At 46.7% G+C, this 16,333-nt stretch overlaps 2 protein-coding genes across 3 annotated transcripts in view; one reads left to right on the forward strand and one right to left on the reverse strand.

Moving 5' to 3' along the window:
• GDAP2 (ganglioside induced differentiation associated protein 2) overlaps positions 1-9,082 on the reverse strand; it is an 83,350-nt gene extending 74,268 nt beyond the window's left edge. The window contains exons 1-4 of the mRNA XM_019527328.1: positions 9,066-9,082; positions 6,447-6,506; positions 5,552-5,798; positions 2,360-2,499 (exon numbers count right to left, since the gene is read on the reverse strand). Coding sequence (XP_019382873.1) covers positions 2,360-2,499; positions 5,552-5,727 — 316 coding nt within the window. The 5' untranslated portion in view covers positions 5,728-5,798; positions 6,447-6,506; positions 9,066-9,082. The remainder of the gene's footprint in view (positions 1-2,359; positions 2,500-5,551; positions 5,799-6,446; positions 6,507-9,065) is intronic.
• A 176-nt stretch (positions 9,083-9,258) lies between these two features.
• The window catches only part of WDR3 (WD repeat domain 3), a 51,441-nt gene continuing 44,366 nt past the window's right edge, over positions 9,259-16,333 (forward strand). The window contains exons 1-6 of one of the 2 annotated variants that reach the window (XM_019526873.1): positions 9,259-9,485; positions 10,699-10,908; positions 11,353-11,471; positions 12,978-13,056; positions 13,509-13,604; positions 15,432-15,542. In XM_019526873.1, the coding sequence (XP_019382418.1) occupies positions 9,315-9,485; positions 10,699-10,908; positions 11,353-11,471; positions 12,978-13,056; positions 13,509-13,604; positions 15,432-15,542 (786 nt within the window). In that variant the 5' untranslated portion in view covers positions 9,259-9,314. The remainder of the gene's footprint in view (positions 9,486-10,698; positions 10,909-11,352; positions 11,472-12,977; positions 13,057-13,508; positions 13,605-15,431; positions 15,543-16,333) is intronic. The other variant, XM_019526872.1, reaches the window with a different exon arrangement.

The following is a 16,333-nucleotide window of genomic DNA, read 5'->3' on the forward strand; positions in this document are numbered from 1 at the left end:
CTCCTCTGCACTAGGTAGACCTTAGTTGGGGGGCTGGTGCAGGGGTAGGGAGGGGCATTGTGTTCCTACCCCCTGCCCCCCACAGCAAATGGCTAGGGAAGGGGTAGAGAAGTGGGGCTGGGAGATCCCAGCCAGGCTCAAGCTGCTGGGGGGGGGGGGGAAGGGGATCTGTGCTCTGGGCATATGTCAGCTGGTGGGGCCAATGGAAGGGGTTCCCACCTCCTTCTCTCCACCCCTCTCAGAGGCAGAGGGCTGGGGAACGGGCAGAAACCCCCCTTTAAACCAGTATCTGCTTGTCAAATCAGAATCTTATTTGTGCTTTACAGACAAAGAGTAAGGCAGAGCAGGGATGCGAGTTTCCCAAAATTGCACAGAAAGTCCATGATAAAGCCAGGCAGAGAGCCAATGTCTCCTTTATCCAGTTTGATGATTTATGTATTAAATTACCATTTCTCAACATTTTAAATGAAAGCTTTAGATTTTTTTTCCATTTACAGTGTGCATTGGATACAGTGTGCAGCTTCAATGGCAGTTGGAAGACTTACTTTACTGCTACTACAGGAGCTCTTTAAACTACTATATGTACATGTAAAAGAGCTGTAGACCCAGAATTTAGTTTACAAGCCTGAAACATTTATAGGTTAAAGGAAGATAGTTCCAAGAAATGTCAGTCAGCTGAGCCATAAAAAACCCAAAACACTGAGCTCCCAGGCCTGAGTAAGGTCAACATGTCACATGCTTTAATCATGACTTCTCAGGGCTTAGGAAAAGTGGCTATAATGGGATTAGGAAAGAACTAACTGAAAGCCTTCATGATATTTACTCTAGGATTTGTAACCAGAGCACCCACACTGTCAGCTTCTCTCAGATGTTCTGCTATACAGAACAAGTGCAAAAACAGTGCAGAATGACTACAACACCAATGATGACAGATATTATATGCTAAATTTCCATAAGCGAATTTAGTAGACACGTCTTCCACTTCTGCTGGCTGAATGGCAGAGCTTCAGGTTGCTGAATGGAAGTGGAAACATCCACTATTCATTGCACAGCCTCCTCCTCCTCCTCACACAACATACCAGCAGTGTTTTCCACAATGTCCAGAGGTGTGGTTTCTTTTCTATTGTTACCTTCCCAAGACTCAGGATATTTACAGCACCAGAGAGCGAAATGATATGCTACATATGTAATGGGACACTGCAGGATTCTAGTGAAATATAAACACCCCAGTGGTTGAAGACAAAAAGCATAAAGGACCTCAAATTTCAGACTTCATGTAGAACCATGAGCAAGTCCCTAAATATCTCAGTACCTCACATGCAGAATGGGGTAGTAATTCCCTCTCTGAGCGCTGCACTGAGCTCTCACAGTATTTGCAGAAGCAAGGTATTTTTGGTGATGTCATTTATTGAATCAGCTGTATCGGTGGGAGACGTTAGATAAATGTGCGCCTTTCTCCCTGAAGGGCTCTACCTAAAGTATGCTTTGTGCCTGAAAGCTTGTTGTCTTCCAACATTTCTTCCAGCTATACAGCTGGTCCCATAAAAAGACACCAGCAAGAAAATCTTCTCTCACATTTCTTGTTGTTCTCACCATCATGGCCAACCCTTATAAATATTTGCAGGTACTCTGATATTATAGTGACAGGGCTCATGTAACCCCAGACTCCAAAGCAGAATTACCAGCCTTCCAAAAGCCTTTTTCCATCATTAATGAACTTCCTTATAAAACCATTTTTGATTTAGAAGGGAAAGTGAACTAACAACTGAATGAGTCATTGTTTAATCAAGTGGAATAGTAAAAAAAAAATTAAGTATTAGGCTATTAAATTAAGTATTATTTCTTGAAAAGGTAAGTTGTATGGCTGCAGGCTAGCAGGGCATACAAAAAAAACTTATCAGAAATTACTTTAAAAAAAAACAAAACCTCATGTTGTGTTTAGGATTTCTGCTGTGGTGAACACCAGCCTTGTGCATGCCTCCTTAAAGGGAGCTGTCCTGAAAAAAGTCAGGAGTTGTCCAAGATTGGTCACTACCCTAAAAGCTTAGGTAAGTTATTCAAATTAACTGCTCTAAGCCACTTCATACACAAAGGGAACAATTGTACCATGACCTGAAAGTAGAATTTCAGTAACCTGAATAGTTGCCAAAAGCTTTTCTATGATCTGTAACTGGAATTACAAAATGGAGGAATAGCTTGCCATAGTCTGGCCCTAGCATTGTCCCTTTATTTCATATTAAGGCCAACTAAGGGAAAGAACTGGAAATATTTTTTCTGCCCCCTGCCTTGTTCAAAAAACAAATCTTTCTATTATATAGGCAGTTTTTCTTTCTGCAGAGCCAGATTCCAAGCCATTTACCTTTGAGTTTCTGAAGTTCATCCCTCAGGTCAGGACCAGCATGCATAAAGATGCTTTCAGATACTGGATTCTTATCTGACAGAGACTCATTACTTGTGTTCACAATAGCTGTGCAATTCAGTAAGGCCACATCTCCTTTCCTGAGGAAACAATGAAACTATTCAGAACAAGTTATACAGAAGAGCTTCATACAATTGAAGTGTTTGACTGCTTAAGGGCTATAACTACCCTGTGGTGCAACACTGTACTCCCTTCCTACTCTGCCTCCAACATATTCCACACAATTTAGTTTTAAACAAATCTAAAGTGTTGAGAAGATATTGCATATAAGCAAAGCCTAGAAGTAGATAAATAGCAAGTTACAAGGGAACCTATTAAAAATGACACCCTAATGCCTGTGCAGCACATTTCCACAGAAACAACACAGACTCACCATCTTCAAAAGGTACCTTCTACTTCTAGCTGATGATGAAACACTACATATAACAGACTAATCCTTTGGTTAGAGGCTTACCCCTTTAACAGAAATGTCAAACTTTTCTAACAAACAACACAGTGTACATATTAATGGTAGGCTCCTGACAACAGTGAGCACCAGGGATGTAAAGGAAGTTATAGGTTTTATCATTCTTCAGAGGCAGAATATTTCTTGTGATGGTGTGGTGGCTGCTACCTGTTAACAGAAACATGTTGTGGGGAATATCACAAATAAGAGCTGTTCCATAACCTGTCATTTTCTTTTTCTTAAGCATTTGCGCTGTTTTTATAGGCATTTCTGGATCTTAATAAAGCAAATGTGCAAGGGTGTAGGGTTGGGCAAGGGAGTGAACAAGCCTCCCTGATTTCCCTGTTGAAGAAAAGAAGATAAAGGGAATGGCAACAGAGTAGGCAGGTTGAGGCTACTTGTTTGATTTGAGAGGCTTAGCTGCTCTATTTCTAGTCTCCAATTGCAGAGTGAAACTGCGCATATTGTGAAAAGACATTTCTTAACTAATGCAGTGCTTACTCTTAAACCACAACCAAGTGATTGTAGAGTATTTAGGCGCTACTGTGTACAGCCTCAAAACACAAAAGCAAAAACCCTGACAGGATAAAACCCAGTCATATAAGCTTTCATTGCCGCTGCTCAGAAACCCATAAGCGGTGAAACTGGGAAGAATCTAGTCACTGGCACTCTGCTACTGCAAAGGAAAGCTGAAGGAGGGACCAGAGACAGGTAAGTAAGGAATGAAAAATGAGGCTGGCAGAGGCCCTGCCTACCCACCTGCATCATCCAGGATATCTTTGGCAGAGGATGGGGTGGGGGAGACAGGTATGGATAGGCTCTGAGAAAAAAGTCCTCCTTCTGTGCAGAAGGTTGAAGCAAAAAACGGGACTTGCTGTTTCAGACATTAATCTGGAAGCTTATATGACAGGGGCTATGAGCTCCCTACTATTTTCTTTTTCTGCTTGAGCAGCATGAGATCACACCACACTTGTTACTTGGCAGCTGTTTTGAGGTCTGGATCTTAAATTAATACCATCTCTGAGAGATCATTCCCCTTTTCAAGTTTCAGACTTTAGGTAGTATGCCCAACACTTTAAAGATGAGGAGTCAACTCGAGTAAACCAGGTGTATCAAATATAGAGGCTGCGGGTAGGATGACTTCTCTTGGGCTGAAAGACCGACTTCCAGGTCTGGCCTACAGTAGTTCTTGCTGTGGCTGCAAAAGCTGTTGTGCCAGCATGGCCAGAATACAGGGAGTTGCCACCACTCATCTCCCCCAGGCCTTACCCACTTCTAGATGTCCTGTGTGAAACTGCAGTTAGGCATGCAAACCAGTGGTAAGGTGGCAAGCAGCAGCATTGTTAACCCTCACATGCTGGCCATGCCAATGCAGCAGGTTTGGCAACTGCAGTAAGAAGCCCTGTGATGGATCTGGCCTGCTGACTTGCTTGAGTTTAATACCCTTGGTATAAGAGAGAGCAAGAGAGGAGAAATTGATGGGATAGGTTAGCACAGGCATGCACTGCTGAGTCAGACTTTAACAGAAGAGTAAGGAGACAAAAAAAAAAAAACCTATGTAAAAGGAAGTGAGAGCAAAATAGGAAAACAAAAGAAAAAAGAAAAAGAGATGCTGAAGACAATGAGAACACACATAAGGCGTGTGTAGATGAAATGGGGACCCTAAATTGAAGTGGTGGGTTTTAAAACACACTGCTTTAATTTAGGGCTGATTAAACCCATTTTGTCACACACACCCCGCTGACTTACCTGCCTCTCTGGCAGGGAGGGGAGGGTGAACTGCTGGAGGGTGGAGCAGTCCCTGTGCTGCTGGGGGGTGGTGGTGGGGAAGGCTGCTGCTTCCCTCCATGGCAGGGGCGGCTGCAGCTGTCCCCATACAGCTCAGGCAGGCAGGCTCCAGGGGGGAAAAAAGATCAGGCTCACTGCTTTTCTTGGGCAGTCTGCTCTCCCAGGCTACTGCTAGGCTGCCTGCAGGGCTTTCTACAGAGCTGCACAGAGCCTGGTGCTTTGCTCCATGGTTTTAGGGGCAGCAAACAAACTCCTCAAAGGAGTTTTAGTTTGCTGTGCTTCAAGTCATTTAAGGAGTGTTACGCCACCAAATTTCCTACTGCAGCTAGAATTAATGTGCAATACACTGCCAAGGCGTGCAAACACCGACACAATTAAGTGATGCAAAAGCATTTAGCCTGCTTTAAAGTGTCATGCACACGTGCTTCATTTGGTCTACATATGGCCATAATCTACAGTAACAAAGACAGAAAAAAGTAGAATGAAGCCAGCAATATCAAGAAGGAAGATAAATCAGAAGAGACAGTAAGTTCTAGTGTTTATTAACTAAAAGGTGACTGATAAGATGTACTCACAAGTGCACCATAGGAAGTAGTACATGGCTGTTTTGTACTAATTAAGTGCAAGAGGAATGTAGAAATAAGCTATTGTAAGCCAAACAGGGGTGGATATTATTTACTCTTGTCCCAGTAGCCTTTCCCCTTTTCTTTTCTGTCTAGACATGAAGTGTGTCTGCTGCAGGGGTTGGGGGGGCGGGGGGGGGGGGTGGGAAATCAGACTAATAATAGAATTTTATTTTGTGTTGAGACCATTTTGTTAGGCATTCAGGTACCACTGTAAAAAGGAAAATACCAATGACCCAAAGACCGGAGAGGACAGACCTGAACCAAAAAACTTACCACAAGACTATTTTAGCATTGATGTCTTTCTTGTATGGGAAAGGTGACCTAATGTCAACTTGGGCTCTCTCAACAGGAGCTTGGTGAGAATCCAATTGTTCTGCCACATACAAATCAGTCCAGCACAGCAGTGTGTCAATATCCACAAACTGAGAAGGAGCACCCAGTGGATCCATGGAATGGAAAGAACAACTCTCCTTTCTGCTAACTTGTTAGCACTCCAATTCTCAATGGAGTCTTCCAGGTGCTTCAAAGAGAGATAAAAGGTAAAAAAAAGGCAGGGTCAAAGGCCTGGCATTTTACCAAGAATAATTCTGAAAGAGCTGGACTTATGAAGAAAAACTTCAGGACAATTAAGTTTATTTGCAAATAACAAGGTAGTTAAGAAAAATAAAACCACTTACCTAACCTCTCTCCTCCAATTAATTAGTGAATTTCTCTCTCTAAAATGTTGATTGTACCAATTTTAAATTTCACATTGACAGTAGCATCCTATAGAACAAAAATCAAAGTGATTGAATGCTTTAAATCAGGGCTGTCTAACTTCTAAGCAGCTGGGTGTTGCATGCATCCCCCACCCCAGTGCACCACGCACAGGAGCAGGCCCACACAGTGCTCCCATCTCGCTGAGTGGTATATGCAGGCAGTTCTGAACTGCAAGCTGCCCAGCACCATAGGCTGCACTGCCTTGCTCTCTGGGGTGGATGCAGGAGGCAAAAGCTGAAGCAGAAAGAGAGTCTACAGACCCTGGCTTCAGCAACAGTTGGAGCAATAGGGGGAGCAGTAACCAGGTAGGAACCTGGGGGCCACATATTAACCCCTTGTGGGCTGCCAGAACCCCACTTTAAATAAAGTAGGAAATTATATAAATATGTATACACCAATTGTTAATTACCTTAATGCTGCAGGATCCAATCCTGTGAGATGCTAAGCATCCTCCACTCTAAATGAAGTACTGCTGAAATCAATTAAAAATAAAAAGGTGCTGAACATTTCATAGACACAGACCTGTAGCACTTTATACAACATATCCCCCACTCTCCAAAAATTGAATTTGCTCACATTTTTGCAAAATTCAACACTACTCAGTGGACTGCCAGTCAATAAAATACAGTGAGACACACTGACCAATCTCTTTCTAGAAGGCTGTTCTAGCAAATATAGTTAAGTACATAGTATCTCTGGAGAGTTTGTATTCTGGCTGCTATCACTTGTTAAGGACTATGCCACTGAATTTTCCTGCTGTTGTAAGTAGTGCTACTTAGATTATGCTATCACATACCACTTCTATAGCTTCACTTTGCTGTATTTAGCAGAGCAGGATTCCTCACCAACACTGCTTTTGCGAAGCCACAACAACAAGCAAAGTTTTCTGTCAGGATGGGATAGTCTTCTAGTGAACAAAACTATGACCTGAATTAGTTATACACGCCTTTGCCACCTCCTGTCTGGACTACAAGACTTCAATTCTCTATTGGCTGGTGCAAGCAACAGCACCAGAAAAACACCTCAGCTCTCAACTAGTATAGGTGAGTACAGTATCTCTCTTCAGCCATATGGGCTACTGTAAACACAACAAGCAGAACAGAGTCAAGTTCAAAGTTGTGGTCCTCATCTAATCCCAGCACATACAAAAACCACTGGGATAAACTCTGGCTGATAACTCTGCTCTTCAGGCACCAAGGCACTGTCACACGGCAATGGTTTCTGGGCTTTCCAGGCTCACAAGGTCCCTTCTGTTGTGTGCCCAGCTTTTCCAACTGAATTTCTGTGGAGGCCTCAATTCCACACGGGGCCAGAAGCTTAGAGCAGGGGAACACCATCACAAAAGAAAGCTTGTTTGTGCAGGTGATGTTTTTTGTGGGCTCAGCTACAAACCATGGGACATACTCAGTAACTGGAGTCCAACTCAAACTTTGCCACTTTCTACACAAAGTGCAGGCCATACTTCTTCAACCTTGTCTTCTCTGATCCTTATATAGCACCATACACAGAAAGATAGCCCCAAAGCAAAAGTGGACCAAAAAAGGCTAACCTCTATATGCAATTCTTTCCCAGAAGAGAGGCAAAGAGAAAGAGCTTCATAGGGCAAATATTGGTAATATAAATTTATACATTTCTGGACCATGCTCAGACACTAGTAAGGATGGTAGAATATGAGCTATCCAGGATTACACATACAGGAGAGTCCCTGTGACGAAGGCATATTATAGTTCTAAAATCAAGCATAAGAACCAAGTTTGCCCATGCAATCTTAATTCAGCTCCTTGTACCTGTGCTTTACACAACACTGGTTTAGTTACACGATGACAAACTAATTCCTATAATATTTGAATCATTCAGTGCTGAAGACAAAAGGTGTTCACACTGACCAAGCAGCTACTTAATACTGTTTTCTCCTCATTGTTTATATTTGTAATCTCTTATCCAATTTCCATAGTAGCCAAGCCTGCTCTGAAGACAAAATGGATACTTAAATATTTTATGGTGTTTACTTCTAGTTTGAGTGCTTCACAAACCACTGGGGGTGCATGCACACCCCCAAGACTAGCAGTGCACCCCCTGAGAGAAGTACCATCAATGCTGCTGGCAGCGCCTGCAGGAGGTTGCCGTTCGCCACCCCTCCCCTCAACCCCCGGCGTATGCGAGCAGTTGCCAACTACCAGTTGGCACTCACCACTCTTCCCTACCCCCTGGTGACACTGCTGCGGCAGCCTGCAGGAGCGCTGCGTTTGCCGCCGCTATGCCCCCCCAGCCTTCAGGGGCACGTGTTATTCTTCTCACAAACCCTAACCCTCACTGAACCTCTGAATGAGGCTGCTGTATGGTCATAGTCATTTATAGATATGAAACCAAGAAACAGAAAGACTAGTCACAACTGTCCAACAGTCATGTGTGCCCAACCCGAGATGCCCCGGCCCATTTTTTCTGAATGCATAGTATTTGTACAAATCGTTGTATGTTTGAGGCCCAGGTTTCAGCTGCAGCTGCAAATACTTTGCCTTTGTGCAGTTTAGACCCCAGGTTCTCAAGCTGGGCAGGCAGGAAACAAAGAGAACTGTCAGTAGCCACATTCAAAGTGACCAGTACAAGCAACCCGCCCTACGGCACCCAGGAGCTCTCTAGGAAAGGCAGCTGGAGAATTCAGGTCTCTACGGGCAGAGCCAGGCAACACCTGATGCCATAACGGTTTTTTTAAGGCCAGCACCGACACCCGTTGCTCTGGCACAGGAAAGACAAGTCAGAGGCTCAACCGCAGGTGGTAACAGACGCTGCCGCTTAGCTGCGGCACAGAGGGCGGCAGCAGCGCCGCGCGGGCCGGCGGCGCCCCAAGGGCAGCCGAGCGCAATGGCAGGCGCCCGGGAAAAAGCTCTGGAGCACCCGCACGCACTGACCGCCCGAGGCAGCGCCGGGGGCCTGGGCCGCAAGAACAAGCCCCTCCCGCCCTGCCCGGGGCGCGGCCACCTGGGCTGAGGGAGGCCCGGAGCGCCCCGGCCCAGCCCCGCTCACTCACGGGCGGACCCCGCTACTCCCGCCCGGCGACTCGATCCCGGCTCAGGACAGACCAGAGACATTCCCTTGCAAAGCTACTGGAAAAACTCCCAACCCCAACCTTCCGCTTCCGGGATCAGCCTCTTACCAATCCCGTAGCCTACCAGCGCTCGGGGGTGGGCTTTATACCTCACTTCCGCCCACGCGAGTCTATCGCGGTGTGCTGGTTCCGGTCTCGTGGGGAGGCGGTGGACTTGGGTGCGGGCGCGCCATGGGACTCACGCGGCAGTACCTGCGCTACGGGGTCGCTGCGGTGTTTGGCCTCATCGCCAGTCCCAAGGGCAACGTGGCCTATGTGCGTCTGCGCGGCGAGAGCGGCCGCTATGTGGCGGTACCGGCGTGTGAGCATGTCTTTCTCTGGGACACCCGTAGGGGCGAGAAGGTGAGGCCCGCCCGCCGCCAAGGCACGCGCCCGCCCGTCAGTCCGCGTGCCCGCCTTCCGCGCCGCCCAGAGCCCCAGGGGCGCCGGCTTGACCTGTCTCTGCTGTGCCCGGTGTCCTCAGGCGCGCAGCGCGGGTGGGGTCTCCCTCCTGTGCCCCCGGCCCACAACGGGAGGTGGCATGAGAGACCTGACGCGAGGTGCAACAGGGAAGAGTGGACTTCCTATAAGGGTCCTGTGTCTTCAGGCAGTTTGGAGCTGGAGTGATCCAGCTGCTTGGAGCACTTGTGGGCACCCCTCGGTTATGACGATGACTTGCCTCTTTTCTTGTTTGCTCGTTCAGGCTTTGGGCTAAATTTGGCTGCCCCTGGCACCAGTACAGGATACAAATACATGCCTCAGTGGCATTTTCTAGGCGAAGATCATTACTCTAGGTTTGGTCTTGAATCACTAATTTAGTTGGGGAAGAGTGTTATTGCCTGGGTGTCTGAACAGGATTTCCTTGTTCCTGGAGGCCTGGGTGCCTGTGTTCAGGTATTACAGACACCCACTATACAAGGGCATGGGTAAGGGTGTTGTCCTTTACAGAAGCTGATAATGGAAAGGATGCTGTCCAACCTCGCTGGTTGCCAAATGAAAGTTAAATTTCTGTGGCTACAGTGGAGGGTAACCTTACACACTGCTCCCTTATTAAACAGAGTCTGGGATCATAAGAGCTGATGTTCAATGCAGAATGGCTAGGGTGTTGCTCCAGTCATTGGTGAGATGCTGGTTGCTAACAAATTGTTTTGAAAATGGCTTTAGAGTTCTGGATCCCTTTGTGTTTTTTGGGAAAGCTTTGTTGTACACCTAAGAGAAGGACATGGGTTATGAGGAAATTGTATGATTTCATAGCACAGGGTTAGCAGGGCTCTCCTACTGGTAAGCAGGCAACAGCAGTCTGGCTGTTACACAGGACTGGTAATTGGGATCTAGTTGTCATTTCCCATGTGGCTGGGGGGAATAATTTTCCTTCTTGTTTCAGTCTACCCCTTCCTAAATGGTGCAATGATACAAAACTTACTAGAGCAAAGAGGTGTTAGAAAATAGTGTCTAAAGCTCTGGATGCCCTTTGGGTTGGTGAGGTAGATGCACAGTACACTCTTTATTCCCTGTGAGTGCCTGGACCTGACATGTCACATCATATTGCAAACATCTTCTCTTCTTAAAATGATAGGTTCTCATCCTGCAGGGCCTCAAACAGGAGGTCACTTCTCTCTGCCCATCCCCAGATGGGCTGCACTTGGCCGTTGGATATGAGGATGGAGCAGTCCGTGTTTTTAGCCTCTTGAATGGTGAAGTGATTGTCACTTTCAATGGACACAAGGCTTCTGTTACCGCTCTGAAGTATGATCAGCTGGGAGGCAGGCTGGTATCAGGCTCAAAGGTGAGATTTGGTTGGGGGAAAGTCCACTCTGGAGGTCAGCCCTGTTATAAATTGAGGAGGACTAGACGGTCTTTGGGGATCATTGTAGACCTAACCATGGGGGAATGGCTGGAGGCATAATATTATCATGGATTATCCAGGGTTTGGGTGAGAAATATGTGAATGGTTTTGTGGGATATCTTTGGAACAGAGTAGCAAGGGCCAGGATTAGGGTGCACTGGCAGGGCTGTGAAGGGAGCCCACAGCTGGAATACTAGGGTAGGAGTTGGGGGCAGGGGAGGATGGGGGGAGAGGATGGGGGTTCCTTGTACAGCTTTTGAGGGTGGAAGAAGCCTGCTAGGCTCCTTACAGCAGAGGGTATTTCATGTCAATGCTGAAGTGCTTTACCTGAGACCTGTAGATTCTTTGAGGCAGAGGTCATTCCCTTGGTACCTTCCCATTCAGGATACAGATGTCATTGTGTGGGACATCATCAATGAGAGCGGTTTGTACCGGCTGAAGGGACACAAAGATGCTGTCACGCAGGTGCTCTTTTTGAGAGAGAAGAACTTGCTGGTTACCAGGTAAATGGTGCTGCTGGGTGTGCTAAACTGGGTTGACATGGTCAAGTTAAGACACCAATCTAGGTGTTGCTTGTCTTTCTCATACTTTGTAAAACCCAAGCATGTGAGATAAAGAAGCGAATAGCTACAAAATTATAAATCTGACTATAACACAATCTGATGCTATATTAAATGTGAGTAGCATAATTGGTGGGGTGGGGCAACTGGAGCAGCAGCCCCAGGCATTGCCTTTGGGGGCTGAGAGGAGGCACAAAAATAGTCTGTATCATGGTTGACTGTTGTCAGTGCAGTACAGCAGATGGCACTATCCTGTGTGCTAGCTTTCCCTCAGGTGTGGAGCTGTACTTTTATTACACCTCTGTTAAATGACCTCTTGCTGTACCACCTGGACTCTGACACTGCGGACTTTAAAAAAATACTGTGTAATCTTGAGATCAGCATGTTTAATGGGTATCCTTTTAGTTGGGAAATATCAGCTGAAGGATAGTCAACTTAAAATTTGCCATTCTGAAAAATGTTTAGTCTGTCAAATACTGTATTTGACGTGGTTGTACCCAAACTTGCATTTATGCCACTCATCCTTAGTTATGCTACTGTTTTTTATAATGTTAAATGAATATGTAGGTTGCCACATATTTATAGAGATGCTGGTTCTGTCTTATTTAAAGCGTGTGGGTGGTTTGTTTGTTTGTTTGTTTTTTTTGGGGGGGGGGTGGCTTCCTTATTATGAAAATAGCAGCCTGTCCTACTAAATTCTCAGCATTTATTCTGATAGTTTACAAGAGAACTTAACTATTAGTTTGTGAAGATATTAATTTAAAAATGAGTCCTTTAGGAAAATTAGCATTTGCAATCAGATCCTGTACTGAGTAATTTAACTAAAATTGTACTGTAATAAGTTAAAATTTTACGTGTATATTTAAAAGTTTCTGGGTGAAATTAGGTTGCAATTAAGAGAAGTTATTATTGGTTCTTGTCTTTAGTTATTATGAGGTTCCCAGAGACACCATGTCAGCAGTTGAGGTTGCTCTTATTTGTGGCCATTAGGACCCTGGAAATTGCTCACACAATTGCTGTCCTTTCACCATAGCTAATTTGCATGCTGTGGTTGCATCATTTGATGGGGTAGGGTTGATTGGTGTCAAAATGCAGGGCAAATTTGGAGAGATGTACCTTTGGAATTTAGCCAGCATGTCATCCTTATCCTTAAATAAAGCAGAGTGTTTCCTCTGCAGCACCATGCTGGAAGTTTGAGTATCTGTCCTAAGGAAAAAAAGCCTCCTAATGAATTTGCAGTGCCTCTTTCTGTAGTGCCTGTGTTTGTGATTTCTCATTCTGATCTTGCTTGGCCTATGACCCTCAATGTCACTTTCATATGAGGAAGTCTGGCTTTCCACTCGATACACCTGGCTTTGCCTATTGCTTGAGTGTGTGATTATTGGCTGGACTCTGGGGATGTTGACTGGTGTCTGGGTGGTGTCATTTGGGGTTGGTTTTTTGTTTCAGTGGTAAAGACACCCTGGTGAAATGGTGGGACCTGGATACCCAGCACTGCTTCAGAACATTGGTTGGACATCGTACTGAGGTAACCGAGGCATAGAAATGTGGGGAGGGGAGTTCAGAAGGCACGTGGTTCCTTCTGACCACAGTGCAGGTTTGCAGTCTATGGTCGCACTGCTTAGCGTGTGAAACATTTGTGCTTGTTGGCTGTGCAGCAAGATGGGGAGAGACCTTGGATTTGAGGGGGTCTTGTATGGCACATACTAGGGATGATGTTTCCAAAACAAGTGTCCTTTTGTAGTGCCCTGCTTAGAAGGGACTCTTTTATGGGTTCCTCATTTTAGGCCTTAGTCTTTCTGAGTCTCTGTTTCACCATTTCACCATCCCACTTGGTGAAATGGGGATGCTGCAGCTCCTTGAACTTGAAAGGGTGTCATAAGTCCAACTGCACTAATGTGCAGAGGCCTGTGGGCACTCTAGTGACTGGGCACATGGAAGTAGACCTGAAGGAGCTCCTCATTGTGTTCACTTTGGCAGGTCTGGGGCCTGGTTTTGGTGTCAGAAGAGAAGCGTCTGATCACTGGGGCTGCAGACAGTGAACTGAGGGTGTGGGACATCACCTACTTGCAGGAGGTAAGGAAGGAATTCATCCTTTTTGTAATGACCCAGGCTGTGGGGCCACTTGCCCTGGGAATAGATTGAACCAGGGCATAGTGGGCCTGGGTTGCCTTGTGGATGCTGTTAGCCTGGAACAGCATTGTGCTTGGCTTTGGTGGTGGTGGTGTTACAGACCTGCCACGCAGTACCACTTTCAGCTCTTATGTTGCCCTTTGTAAATCTGCTGCATCTGTGGGCGGGGGAAGCTCAGGATAGTTCTCATTTCAGGTTCAGGTAAGTGGAAGGGATGGACTGTCAAAAGCTGCTTTCTTGCATTGAGTGCATGCCAGTGCTGCTCCTTGATTAAACTTGAGGCCAATAAGGCTAACGGCATACTGGGCTGCATTGGTAGGAGTGTTTCCAGCAGATTGAGGGAAGTGATTATTCCACTCTAGTCTGCACTAGTGAGGCCACATCTGGAGTACTGTGTCCAGCTTTGGGCCCCCTCTATAGAAAAACTGGACAAGTTGGGGCGAGTCTAATGGAGAAGAACAAAAATGGTTCAGGGACTGGGGCACTATTTATGAGGAGAGGCTGAGGGAACTGGGTTTATTTAGTTTGGAGAAGAGAAGATAGAGGGGATTTGATAGCAGCCTTTAACTACCTGAAGAGTGGTTCCAAAGAAGATGGAGCTAAATTTCTCAGTGGTGACAGATGACAGAATAAAGGAGTAATGGTCTCAAGTTGCAGCAAGAGAAGTTTAGGTTGGATATTAGGAAAAACTTTCTTACTGGGAGGGCAGTGAAGCACTGGAATAAATTATCTAGAGAGGCTGTGGAATCTCCATCTTTGGAGGTTTTTAAAGGCTTGGATGGACAAAGACCTGGCTGGAATGCTCTAGTTGGGGATGGTCCTGTTTTTGAGAAGAGGATTGGACTAGATGACCTCCTGAGGTCCCTTCCAACCCTAATTTTCTATGGTTTTATGAACTCTCTGTGCCCTCCTTTCATCCCAGCAGCACAGGCTTGAGTTGGGGAAGTGCAGTACTGGTGTCACTCATGGTCTCTACACTTGTCTGTTGTGGTGGAAGGGGAGGGAAGGGTCATGGGAAGGCAGATCAACACCACCTGCGGTGAGGGAGGGAGTGGGGCTGGGGCAGATGCTGCCCAGGTGGGGTGGGGTGTGAGAGGGAGAGGGAGGCAGTTCCTGCTGCTGCACGCACCCTGGGAGGGCATGGGCGGGGCATGTGCTCCCGTATTTGCATGGGGCAGAGCAGGCCACAGCTGCAGGCTGGGGCTGCGTCAGGCTCTTCCTGCTAGGGGCTGAGCCAGGCTGCGCCCCTCCCCACTCCTGGTACCCTCCTGAGGTGTGTGCAGCAGCGGGAACTGCTACCCCCCCCCATCCCTTGGATGAGCTGTGGTTCCGGCCCCCACCGCACGCTAGCTGGGCAGTGCCTGCCCCAGCCCCACTCCTTTATCATAGGGGGGTGTTGATCTGCCCCCCAGCACCCCTTCGCTTCTCCCTCCTCTTCCATCACAACAGACTTATCAGCTGTACATAGCTCTCCAAGCTGCTGGGCTGTGCTCCTAGCTGCCTGCATGCTGCACTGCAGATGTGCACATGCACGAGCATTTCAGGCCAATTTCCAATACAGTCAATTTTCTTGAAATCGGTGCCAATGCAATACCAGACCAATGTGTAGGTGCACCTCTGCTTTCACCTTAGAGGTTCCCCAGAAGCACCTTGGGGTTAAAACTGTGACAATGGTAAATGGATTAGGAGAAACAGGAGGATCCAGATAGGGGAGACAAGTATGGTTCTTATGGTAAGTGTATTTCTCCCTCCTTTGTTTGTCTTGCACAGGGGAAGGACCCTGGGGAGCCAGAATCCAAGAAAAGCAAAGGTTCTCTGGCTAGAGCAGAGGAGACCTGCAGCATAGATGAGACCTTGGACCTACATGAAGCCTCTGAGGAGGTAATTGCCTTTCCCCACTACCTGAGTGGAGCAGGTTCACATGAGCTCCTTACAGATGTTAAGAGAAAAAAAAATTCTTTACCTGAAGAAGCGGCGCATTAATTCAACCCAGCTCCACAGTGTCTGTTTAGATTGGAGCTTTTTGGCAATCGGCCTTAGATAAAAATGCCAAAAAAGCCCCACTAAAGTGCCTGATCTATACAGATGAGCCAAGTCCAAGTAACATGATGCCTCTTCTGGGCATGTACTAGGCTCAGTGTGGGAGTGCACCAAGTTTAAAGTAAAGCAGCCTTTTCTTTTCGGCCCCCCCCTTTTTTTTTAACATCTGTAACCACAGTGTTTTGTATCTCCCTTGCCTATACAGCACAGCTTGCATAGCTGACCTGGCGGCTGTCCAGGCTGCTTGTTCCACAATGCCAACCCTGCCCTGGTGATACAGTTTCTAACACTGTGTGAGGGAAGGCTTTCCTTCCTCAAGCACAGTCTCTTCAACTTTTTCCAATTGCCCACAGAATGATACCCCAGGGAGACCCTGCAGGTGTTTGCTGATGACCCCTGCCAAGGAGTGCCTCATGGGTGGTCAGTGATGGGTGTCTAGAGAGGCTTGTGGTGCCAATGGAATGTTGACCTGAAAGGCAAGGACCAGGCAGCCACGAATGCACTTGGCACTGGCCTTTGCCAGTGAGCCTCAGGGTAGAGATTGTGGGAATGTTAACAGCCTGCTGCTCCATCCGTGTCTGGGAAGTGGAGCTGCTACATCTTGTATTGGCTTCTGTAGTGAGACCGCTCTG

This window comes from Gavialis gangeticus, unplaced genomic scaffold, assembly GCF_001723915.1.
Source record: "Gavialis gangeticus isolate Ggan-Ray unplaced genomic scaffold, GavGan_comp1, whole genome shotgun sequence".
In the NCBI taxonomy this organism is placed as follows: Eukaryota; Metazoa; Chordata; order Crocodylia; family Gavialidae; genus Gavialis; species Gavialis gangeticus.